The 12,451-nt window shown below is 34.5% G+C and overlaps 2 protein-coding genes across 7 annotated transcripts in view; both read left to right on the plus strand.

The window, feature by feature from the left end:
• The window catches only part of LOC139982438 (uncharacterized), a 95,013-nt gene that overhangs the window by 49,311 nt on the left and 33,251 nt on the right, over window positions 1-12,451 (plus strand). The window contains exons 7-12 of one of the 6 annotated variants that reach the window (XM_071995301.1): window positions 1,178-2,668; window positions 2,891-3,099; window positions 3,659-3,735; window positions 3,987-4,045; window positions 4,480-4,524; window positions 5,079-5,154. The exons of 3 other annotated variants lie outside the window; for them this stretch is intronic. In XM_071995301.1, coding sequence (XP_071851402.1) covers window positions 1,178-2,668; window positions 2,891-3,099; window positions 3,659-3,735; window positions 3,987-4,045; window positions 4,480-4,524; window positions 5,079-5,114 — 1,917 coding nt within the window. In that variant the 3' untranslated portion in view covers window positions 5,115-5,154. Of the gene's footprint in view, window positions 1-1,177; window positions 2,669-2,890; window positions 3,100-3,658; window positions 3,736-3,986; window positions 4,046-4,479; window positions 4,525-5,078; window positions 5,155-12,451 lie in introns of those variants that run through there. 2 more of the 6 variants (XM_071995303.1, XM_071995302.1) reach the window with 2 other exon arrangements.
• Window positions 11,666-12,451, plus strand: part of LOC139982439 (uncharacterized) — a 92,828-nt gene continuing 92,042 nt past the window's right edge. The window contains exon 1 of the mRNA XM_071995309.1: window positions 11,666-11,857. The gene's annotated coding sequence lies outside the window, so the exon portion shown is untranslated. The remainder of the gene's footprint in view (window positions 11,858-12,451) is intronic.

A 12,451-nucleotide genomic window follows, 5' to 3' on the forward strand; every position in this document is an offset into this window, starting at 1 on the left:
AATTATTACCGGCCTTAATTATTGTAAATGAAATGTATATACTCATCTATAACCTTGCCACAGATAATTTCAAAACGAGAAACTTAATGTTCTAATTAAGAGGGGAGGAGTGTAACAGATTAACTAAACGACTGGCATATATTCTATACTCTATAAGGTCACTTGTATATATACTCCATAAGATATATCTTCCCCGAGGTCACCTTTGTCATATCAGTTATACACGAACCACCGAATAGAAGAGAAGTATAATCTCACTCACGCGTATTGAATGTGTTTTATTATTTTGTCTAACCCTGTACGGAAGCGGGATCACGACAACTGCGAAAGCTAGCGATTGACTGAATACATAGGACGTCTTTCATGTACATTAGTGTATGACTTTTTTGCAGGGTCGTTTATGTTTATCAAAGTCCATGGTTATGGTAACAAAACCCTCAACTGTGGTTAAGCCTTTGTTTACTGAACGATAAAACTATTTTATATCACAAGTCTACTAGACCGTGTATAATATGAACTTTGCTCATCGCGGTATACGTGTGTAATGTCGCGTGTTGGAAACACATAACGACGCCATCTTAATGAAGAGAAACGCCGTTAAGACAGCAGTTTCATAAATATCTACTGATATTTCTGAAATATAATGCCACGCTGATTAGAATAAATGTTAGCTGAGGTAAGTATATATATATATTAATCTTTACTCTTATAGTTTAAATCTAGGAAAAGACTGAAATCATTAGCGTAGATGGTATAATGGCGGTTGAATGATCATTATTACAGGTAAAATGAGCAACTGTATCAATTAAAGGGATGTGTGATGTTCTGACCAACAATATCGAAATCGATATATGTCACATGCAGAAACCGTAAGGTTTGTGGTAAAATTAAGTATATTATTATCTATACCTGCCACCATGTTAACAGAGGAAAGGAACTAGTTATATTGTACATAATATAATAAATGTACTAAAAGAGAACATATCACATGTTAAACGACTGTAAAACTGCAACTGAACGTTAGTTGCATTTGCACAAATCGTATTTAATTGTTGCAACATGTTTCAAAGTGAATGCTAAAAAGCTATAATGGTGTATGTTAGACAGAGGACAGATGTCTTTTAGACGTATGGCTATCTTTGACAGACTCAACTTTTGGTTCTTTCTTCTCGTGCAGATGGAGCAGCAGCTGATTAAGGAGTTGAAGGAAGCTTACCACCGCCTCTACGCACATTCTCATCCGATAGCATCCGTAAATGTTAAAGCGGTGAATAATTTCTTCATAGAAGGTGGAATTGAATATTTAGTAAACAACTCTGGGAATGTTGAAAAATGGGAATCTTTAGAAAATTATCGCAGTATAAGGTTAGACCCGAGAGTTAAATCAAATCGTCGTATCATAGAGGCAGGACCTGGATGTGGCAAGACAGCCTTGACTGTTCAACTTGCCCGTGATTGGTCCATTGGTGGACCAGGATCAAGTTTAAATGACGTGAAAGTTCTGATTGTAATGAAAATTTGTGAACTGGTAGAAGTGACTTCAATCTATGAATGTATTAAACAGTCGTTACAAACTGACTCAAATCTAACTGTTAATAACATTAAAGAGGTACTCCGCCAAACCTCTTCTGTTTTATTTGTTTTGGATGGTGTCGATGAATATCATGATTATGGCAGCAAAGTAAAAACTGACATTTTGGCTATTATTGAAAAGGAAATGTTTCCACACTTTGAAGTTGTTCTAACAACACGTTCGCAATTTGTACAGAAGAGATACTCCAAAGATTTTAAACGTATTCGTCTAACTGGATTCGACAGGCTTACTCAAGATAAGTATCTTCGTAAAGTTGTAACGAAAAATGATGATGATGCAACAGAGAGAATTACAGAATCTCTCCAGGATAATCCCATTCTTGGAGATCTCTGTCGGGTTCCATTCTTCTTTATAATATACGCACATATTACACATGATAACGACATGATAAAACGATATACAACAATGACGGGTTACTTTCGTAACATGATATCATGTTTCCACGATCATTTCAAGAGAAAGTTTCACAAGCACAATCAACAAACACACGTTGAGGAGTATAATCATACGAAGCTTAACGAGGTAGCTTTTGAAAGCCTGGTTGGATATTCCACTGAGTCTTGGACTAGAGACTACCTCTGTACAATTCTAGGACACGAATTTTTCGATCAATATTTACGTATTGGAATCTTTGTTGAAGTTCGTGAGAAGAAATCTGCAGCTGCAAAGTTAGCAAGAAAAGTCAGATTTAATCATAGTTTGTTCTGTGAATGGTATGCGGCAAATCACGTTGTGGATGTTATTACAAAACTTGGCAGTAAATTTGAAACCTCTAGTGACGAATATTTAATTGAATTGTTAGAGGATTTATATCCATCTGATTATCAGCACCTTTATCGATTTGTCTGTGGAATATACCCGGACGTAGCTAAACACATTATACACTACATCCGAGGTATGGAAGGTAGCGAAGAATTTACCATTCTCTGTCTCCTGGAGCAGATTGGGAGCAGTCACGCTGTTATGGAAACTGTGAAAGAGCTCTGTTCTAAACCCATCCATTTATCACATGTAGACAGCAAACTGCTCCAGAGGTCAACGCTACAAATACTGGCTATAGCCTCTCACCATAAGGTACGAATTAAAGAAACCCTTTACATAAATCTTATCTTCTTACCTTAACTTGCAATATAAAACGATATTATTTGATAAATATTGAAGTGGTTTCCTTGCACAAAGGTAAAATAGGAACTTTGTTATGCTGATCAGTGTCATTATAATAGAAGAGGACACACATATACTAGAATTAAATATAAGCCTCGATTATTTGTTAATAATACGTTTTCTGCATCTCAGGTTACAGTATCACGTTTAATGCTGCATGAAGCCATCGACTCGGTGGATGTCTCTAGAAATGAAATTGTACTTACTTCCGGCCTTCGTCTATCATCTCAAACTACTCTCGGTCAACTCTGGATTGAGATGAGTGCCAACGATTGGACAGAGAAAAACTTGCAGGATCTTTTCATTTATGCAGCCAGCTGTGAAAACTTAAACTCAGTCGCGTAAGTACTAAATTCGTCAGTGCATTATACAAGAATTTCAGTTTATTCACAGACCTTTCTAGAGAATTATCAAATGCTGTTTGTATCAGCTTGCGTTGGACAGTTTTAGAAAGTGTCAAAACAGCATAGTGAGAATTTAGCAATCCGGGTTCGTATGTTCGATTCCGCCATCAACCGATAATTACCAATTAAGTTACTAAATTAATTATTGTTCTGCTCTCGTAAACTGTAAGTAATGCAAGATTTTCAGCACCCATGAAGTAGACCAATAATATAACACGTTATTTAATGAAGCTGTTAGATTAACGACCTACGTTGATAACATGTGCGTGCTCATTTACAGGCTTAGGGCACTGTCGACAACCGTTTTCTGACTGAGAAAAATCATAGAAGGAAATGAAATACCAGTAATAGTTTGAGATCGTGTAAAGGTTCATACATATCCTATATTTAATATATTTAAAGAAACATTATTAATCCTTAATTGAACAATTTGTTTACATATGATATTATTTTATATGGATTCAATTCTTTTGTATGTCTTTCTTTACATTTATAGATTTTCATTCTGCTTAATGCCTCGTCGTTTTAGTGACGTTTCCAGTCTATCAACGCTTCATGAAAAGAAAGTGCAAGGTATTTGCATCAGAAATAATTATCATTGCCAGAGTAACCGAAAAAGAAAAATATATACCTGGTAATCTGTATTGATATAATACTTCCTAGAAGTTGTATATGAGTTGACAATAATAACAAACATCTGTGTAAAGGCTTAGTGTAATACACTTTTTTATTTGCAAATGATGTTATCATACGGTGTCATACGTTTAATCATGATATTTGTGTCTCTCGTATAATTAAGTCAACGTTTTTCTATTAATTTGTAGTTCTGTGGTATCCTTCACTCGTCTCCTTTCGTCTAAATCTACAAACTGGTTGTTGGGAGGTAAGACTGTATACCAAACACAATAATTTTCTCACTCTAAATACATAATTAAGTATAAATATTATTGTATGTCATGTTCATGGTACCTCTTTTGTTATTTTTGTTTTATTATATGTTTTAGAACTGCCAATTATAGAACGTTATCATAAGAGTATACAAAAGAACGAACGAACGCCGTCTTCATCTATATCAAGGATCGCAAGTATGCGACGGTATATTTACATTGTAATATCAACATTCTAGTTAACATCTACAAAGTAATCATATGGTAATACGGAATGCTTTAACCAATGACTTTTTTCGAAAAATTTACAAACCATGGCTTTAGGAAATGCACTTGAGTTATAGGGAGACGATGTTTTCAGTTAACAAAATCTTTTAAATATCATCGCTACTTTGAAAACTAAGCACATCATTTCTGTGTCGTTTTATAGCACACGAGTGGCAGCCAAATGACAGACGAGGAACTTGATAGGGAGGTAGGTGAAATAGTCTCAATACAGCTATAATATCCTTTGCTATTTGTTTCAGAATTGTAGGATACAGTCCCACATCCCCTCTCGTTGTACATAACAGTTTAATGTAATGTATATGTAAAGCGTATTTATAGAAAACTAGTCACTACATATCGTATCATCCTGCACGGCAGAGAGTACATTGATAGTTTTTCAGTTAGGAGAATAAATGATACGTCAAAGGTATTAATTAGGTTTTAATGAGGTTATTACAGGCATATTGTTATAAGAAACAAACATAGATACTACGTCTCCATGCTTCTCGCGGAAGTGGTTCGGTCTTATACTTACGTCGTCGCCGGATAATCAGATAAATCACTTGTGTTATTTAATTACCTCACGTCAAACGCGGTGATGATTCAAATATCCGTATATATGTTGGTGTAATGCTGAGTAAATAAACAATTTGCATCTGGTCATAAGTGCATCACTACAAACATGGTTTACAAAAATGTCAAAAGTATACATAATTGTATAAAAATGTTTCTGTAATGATATTGATTTTGTTTCTTTTTCAGATTACAATGTGCAAGGAAATGTATCCATCCATATAATAGGCATTGATTACTATACAAGGACGCAGTGTAATTATCCTCGAAGAACGCGACTTTTTCTAATACATATCCGATGTAGCTGGCACAAGACTACTATTTGCAGTTAACATTTAATGTACTTTCTATAATTCAAAGATGCAGTAGGGTTATTTTTTTTATGATGTATCTCTTAAGAAAGCTGAATTTGAGTCAAATAAGAAGGAATATCAGCACCTAAGAAGGGATTTACACATAAGAACACCGAATTGCTCTCAGAATGATGAAGTCATAGTTTAACATCCGTAAAAGACTGGAACAATTCAACACGACTGAACGCGACGCCGAGGACGAATGCCGTGATACCTGTATTGTTTTCCAGAACCTTTTCAACATGTTCAATCTTGATGACCTTACAGGGTGAAAAAATCGTTGATGATCGGTTTTACATTTAACTCTGGAATACTTTATCTATGTGGTCAAGTGAAAAATATGATTTTTGCGATTGGCGAATGATATTTAACTCAATCATCGTGATGTTGGTTTTGGTGACTAGGATGGCTCTGTGTATTTGTCGTAACGTTGATGTTTCTGTTATTTTCAGTACATAAAAGTGTAAGCCTTTTCTTACATTAATTTTCATATATGTATCGGGGTTTATTTACATCTGTAAGTTAAGGAAAGCTGATACTAGAGATTGTATAAGTCTGATGTCTTTATTTTTACCAGAGTAACACATAAAATACACAGAGTATAAAAATAATGATTATCAAATATTATATAAACATTAACAGTCTCGATTAACTGTTTAAAGGAACCAGTGTGTATCGTCTACTCTTGCTCCCGCGTAAAGGTTAATATAACGGAATAAACTCAACAAGATACTTTCCTACTAAGACTCTCACTTTATGTAGTAATACAAATGTAACATAAAATGCAACTGATTGCGAAATCGTACGAGATATCTACAAAGAAATAGTTCTGTCATTTCTTTGTTGTTGTTTTATTGGTCTTTGCATTGTTTAAATTTTATGACTAACTTCTAATCTCCAGATGGCTATAAGTACAAAATCTAGTATAAACTTCACCTACTAACGTAATTACACAACTGATGAAATGACTTCCATATATAGCCATGTATTTACCTCTAAAGCAAGTTCTTAACTATTTCCAATACTCTGACCTCTTAGCAATGAAGAAAAAACATATTTTCATCATTAAAAATTTAGACATGGATTAAGGGCGTACCTACTCGTTTATAACACTTGTTCGTTATATGATATTGATTAATATTCATATTAATGTATACATAAAAACGTAAAATTTGTTTACTCTTATTAAATCTGTAGTTTTTTGGGGGGTGGGGGGGGGGGTGGCAATGGACTTTGCCTCACATGGTGCTAAGCAATCTATATAAGCAAACAATCCTATAATGTCAATACTTTATTATGTGTTTATTCTTCAATAGAAGCGGTGCTCGGTACTGAATGGTACAGATTTAAAGACGGGATGAAAGACATATATTAAAGTTTAATGTATAAACTGAATATTTAATATTCATTTAAATGTCGCCCTCAACTTTCTGTATTTTGTTTATGACGTAGATACTCAAATTATCTAAAGGCAACATGTGTTTCTTATAATAGGAACTCGGTGTAGCTTTAACATAAAATACGTCGTGTATTTCTACGCTTTTCCTATTCAACGTTTGGTGTCATTATATATGAAATGCTGTACTCTGCATATCCTTTGAATATTTTCATTGTGACGGCGCTAATTGTCCAATATATTGGCCTTACTAAATATTAGCCTGTGTCTCGCGATTTTCATTTTGCTAACATTAATTAGATAATTCAAAATAGTTTAAATAAAATATGAACTCATTTTGAATAACGGAGTCTATTATAAAAGTAGGAAGTTACATAAACTTGATCATACAAAGTGGGGTTTCTGCATTGATGCAATACGCTGCATCTGCAGAAGGCTATTAATAAAATTACAAATACATATGTTGCAACCAATTTCGTCACAACGCCCACTTTTGTCACATCAACCTCTTGTGACACATACATCGCCCACTTTAGTCACATTTCGGCATCATCGAAATTATCGAGACATGCATTCACTCTTTTTTGCATGGTCACATAGTGTGCATATTATTGCTGTTTCGCATCATTTTTGGAGGCAGTTTTCGAAAGCGCCTTCAACTTCATGTTCCCCATATTTACACAAGGTTGACCCAAGGATTCTGAATCGGCAGCCTTTAAAGTACCAGGAAACATCGTCAAACCTTCGTCCTCGAATCGAGAATCCTCAGTTCAGCCTCAACTAAATGCCTCATTATTGTTGTGCCATTATATAATGGCCCGAATGGGCCATTCTTTATTATCTATCAAAACTCGGATACACAATGATGTGTCCACTATTTAAAAATGTATGCAAGACCTGATATGCTTACCACTTTAACTCAGCTAAGGTTGTGACAAAAGTGGGCTATGTGTGACAAACCTGCTTGATGTGACACGAAAGTGGCTGATGTGAATTAAGTGGGCCATGTGTGTGACAAAAGTGGCTAGTGTTACAAAAGTAATTGGTGTGACAAAAGTGATTGTACAAATGTGGTTCCCCCAAATAAATAAAGTTCATAAGTTAATACGTTATAATAAAAAAATGTATACCAAGAATTATTGTAAACGTTGTTGGTCTTATTGTTTTTCGCACCAATGAAATAAGATTCTTGTAACAACACAATTAACGTAATAATTACTTAATACTTCAGCAGCAATCTCAGCATATAAAATAGCGCAGCTGCACACTCCTTCTCTTCCATCAACACAAGAGTACACGATCCACACAAAAAGAAAGATACGAGCCTTCTTCGTTTCTCAGTAAATACTTTATCTGAATCACAATTAGTGATTGACAGACAAGTGCATCAGCAGAAAAAGACGAAATATCTTTCTAATGAAAATATATTATCTTAAAACTAGTAAGTCACTAGTACGTCACGGCATTGATTATTGGCTGTATAATTATCATTGACTATGTGAAACAGAAAGTGAGACACAAGTCAATTGATTCGATTTGTTCATGACGTTACAATCGAGAGGTATAGGCCTAAAATTTCATTGTTAACCTTACTTAGTGAAATTACGAGCAAGATCAAATCAACCGCTCAAAATCAGTTCGAAAAGAAAATAAAGAACAATAAAAAACTAATTTGAACACAAATTTTATAAAATGTCGTCGTTTTTTGTAAATATTTTGTATGGACGGATTGGTATTATTCATCTTTTAAAGTACAATATTGACTCAGACTGCCAATGCAAACGTCAGGTTCCTGGATACGATATGAGATTATCTACATGAATCTCATTCAACAGTAAAGACTATATATCTTTCTCTAAACCATACTATTTTACGATTACTGCCGATCTAGTGTGAACTTTTTCCTGGCGAATGTCAAATATTGGCTGCATTTCGTGAATTGTTAACCTTTATATTATATTTAAATCTAAATATGTTTGTTCTTATCTAGGCAGCTTCGTTTTTATGGACATTGTATTTGCAGTCTGTTCGAGATAAATTTATATCAAATATTTGACCAAGGTGTGAAGATATGAGATCTGATATATTCATATTGACTCATATTAACTCGTTGAAATTTGAGACATTGTTAAGCTCTTTGTGTAACTATGCGTGCAGTATAGCGTGCATACACCATTATAAGGCGAAACCGCCGAGTTGTTCAATAATAGCATAAATCCTTTCAAAGGTCATGAGAAAAATTCTATGCATTCTTTTTTATCTAATGCGTTATTTGAATGACTCCTGCTACCATTGGAAGCCACCAGCCCCAACCTCACCCCTTCACCCTTAAAACCAGTCGAAGGTAGATCGACATGAAATGAAGCCAGCTTTGTGACAGAAAATGAGAAGTGACATTAGTATACAGAAAGTATAGGCTGTTAGTAAAATATCTTGATCCTGGTTCAGAGGTCTCCGAATAGACATGCCTATAATTAGTAATATTACCTGCTTCAATGAACTTTAAAATAGAACACCAGACATAAAATATATTTACGTGTCACATGACTAGCCACGACATAGTCCGAGAGAATCTAATGTGGACCCCACATGATGTTCAGAAAGTACTGCCTTTCAATTGTCTTCAGTTGACAAACTCCTTATTTAATTATTTATTTTTGTTGTGTTTTTATTGCTGATTATTAAGGCATAATATACATTGGAAGTTGTCTTTTAGACGAGCTCACAAGTAACAGAGAGGAGAGAAGGAGGGGGGGGGGGGGGTGAAATATTACAAGGACCTTGATTTTGAGACAAATAAGGGGTTGGATGGGCGTCAAATATTGGACTGTGCCTGGCCTCCTCTCTCAGCGCCATATAGTTGCCAAACTAAGCCAAATGTCTTCCAATCAAAGTTCGTTGTATGCTAATTGTGTTAAGGTTTTCTTTGTCATAAATGTTGTCTGACGAGAAGATTATTAGGACATAAAACGATTATGATGGTAACACATACGCCGTTTTTTTTTACTCAAATTTTGTGAACTGAAGTTGTATGGCCTTGTATATTAAGGAAGTGATCGAACATAACATGTTCCTAAATTGGTATGGTATAACACATGGAAGTGGCGGATCTAGTATTTTAAACAAGAAGGACCGTTGAAGCCGGCTGCAATGTAGGGATGTTGGGGTCCTTCACACGGAAAAAGGAAAATGTCAGACTTGAAATGATGCATTCTGAGATACATCATAAATTAGAACTATAATCGGGTACACAAACAAGAATTAACACGTTCTTTATTTATGTTTTTCTCGATGGGGCTGAACGATGGGGATGAGGACACTCAAAATAGCTGAATCTGATCCTGCATGGTGAATTATATTAAGGACTACACATTGCACAGTGATGGATGAAACAACATTCTTCAAATAAGACTCAACTTAACTCTGATATTACCTAAAGTAGATCAATTATTTCCAGATTTGAATTGAAATGGCTTAATAAAGAGCAAAGGAAAAGTGAACGGAGAAGTAGGCGATAGTAAATTGTATTTAACACTTTGTGATAATTACGGTCAATTTTTGCGCAAGTATACCACACAAAAATTCATGATTTCCACCAACCCGGTTTGGAAACCGTTATCAAGAGTTTTTCAAACGTTCGGTGCCTGTTATCGGGTTTTACATTGTTATTAGAGATAATGTGCTTATTCTCTCTGCAAGTTTCGTTTTTGATGGACTTTGTTACTTCAATATTTTGAGGTAGTTAATATTTGCTGTCGTATCTATAAACTTAAGCATTGTGCATCCAATATCAACACGTTATCATTTTAATATATATATGGAGATTGTACCAGTTTACGACAGTTAAGGATCCAAACCCATCAGTACAGTGTCAAAGGTCAGCATAGCGTCATATTTAAAGGGTCTTGAATATAAACTGCGGATTAAGATTCATGACAATTTTATGGCTAAATATTTGTGTTTTATTATTCATCGACAATCTAATTTTAATGATGTAATGATATTTTAAGGTACTTGAAACAGCCAGAAACGGAACAAATACAAATAACATTAATAATTTAGAAAATTTTACAAAAAACATTCCTATATGTCTAGGGAGTTTCGAAGAGCTTTAAATTAATGTTTTTGCAACTAGTATGAGGATAATTGTTGATAGCAAACCTTTTAATGAATACGATGAAATCATTCCACTCTCTTAAATATGAAGTAACATAAAAACTAGGTGTATTAGAGGGTGTAATCAAATCATTTGCGTTAATGACGTGGTTGGCCTATACTAGACCATTTCTGTGAAAATGGAAGAAATTCACTGTGCCGATACAGCGATGTTTATAAGTCATGAGCAATAACTGCTACATATTGTTACCTTGTTAATGCATTGAAGCAAGTTACTTGCACGTCTTAAATTAAATACTGTTCGAAAGTGTTATATACGCAGTAAAACTACTAATTGAGTCTGTAGTAGTAAGTAACAATGTCTCTTTGATATCATAGGTTATCAATGCAACAATGAGTCAATGGGACAGTACCATTTTAATGATTTATGTATAACCCTCTTTCATCGATCAAAGGTTCAAAAAATCAGTGTATTACCCTTTACAGGTTCCATCGCTTTTCTTCTGATTATTTAATTAATTTAAAAATAAAATGTGATTTAAGTGGACCATATGTAACAGAACATATAACTTGTGATATACCTCTTGTACTTCTATACTTCTTGTTAGACCAATGAACAAGAACGTGTTGCGTAGAACAGTTCAAAGAAATACGCTGAGCATTGACTATAAATGGCTAACCTCAAACCGCAAGAAACCCAAAGGTATAAAAAATGAAACGTATTTAATATGACAAGACATTGTTATGTTACTTTAAAGGTACGGTACGTCCACGTTTATCATGAGCCATGTAGAGAAAACTATTGATAAGCATAAACTGTATAAAATATAAAACCCAATTAAATCTGTTCGACTAGTGCAAATATGAACTTTGAGTTTAGCTCTCGAAGTGACGTGCAGTGTGCAGATATCATACGATCATACGTTAAGAGACGCCATTTTGATCTGTACAGTGCATATTGCACAGTGCATATCACGGAGAGGAAGACCACTCCTTTGAAATATACAGTAAATTCGTTATTTTAACTGTTATGGTGAGCATAGATGTGTGACCTACTTTCTGGATATTTTCTATTAACACCGGCTGATCAAATCATGGTCCAGGTAAGTCATTTTCTTTTAATCGTATAGCAACTTCAATCATTATGATAAATCTTTAAAATATTTCCCAACATTGTTTACATTTTATCCAACGTTAGTGACTTACGCCATTTGTAATGATTTCTTCTAGTTTATCGGCACATTATATTTTCCTTAACATTCCTTAAAGTTTGACACCACCATGATAAGAGATTCAAAACACAGAGATTCAAATGCAACTTTCAATCATCAGATTGGAGTTCCTTATTAAAAGATATTTTCATAGTCGTTTTTATTCAGAGCCATAGAATGATGATAAACTTATATTTTGTCAGAGTTCTTCGAAATTATGTTTCATGTTTTCGTTTTTATTTGAAACATTACACAGATTTATGGTCAAAGATGGGAAATAAAAATTCAAGGAAGAAAGGAGGGAAGACTAAGAGTCAGGCAACGAAGGATCCTACTCTGACGTCACAAACAGCCCACCAGGATAACGTGACGTCAGCCGCTCAACCAGCAAAGACCGATGAAGAATTTCAAGCATCCAGAAGAACTCCATCTTTGTCGGCGAGCAACGAGGATCCATCAGAGGAAGAATCGGTAACTGTTGAAGAT

The sequence above is a fragment of the Apostichopus japonicus genome, chromosome 16 (genome assembly GCF_037975245.1).
Source record: "Apostichopus japonicus isolate 1M-3 chromosome 16, ASM3797524v1, whole genome shotgun sequence".
NCBI classification, from domain to species: domain Eukaryota; kingdom Metazoa; phylum Echinodermata; class Holothuroidea; order Aspidochirotida; family Stichopodidae; genus Apostichopus; species Apostichopus japonicus.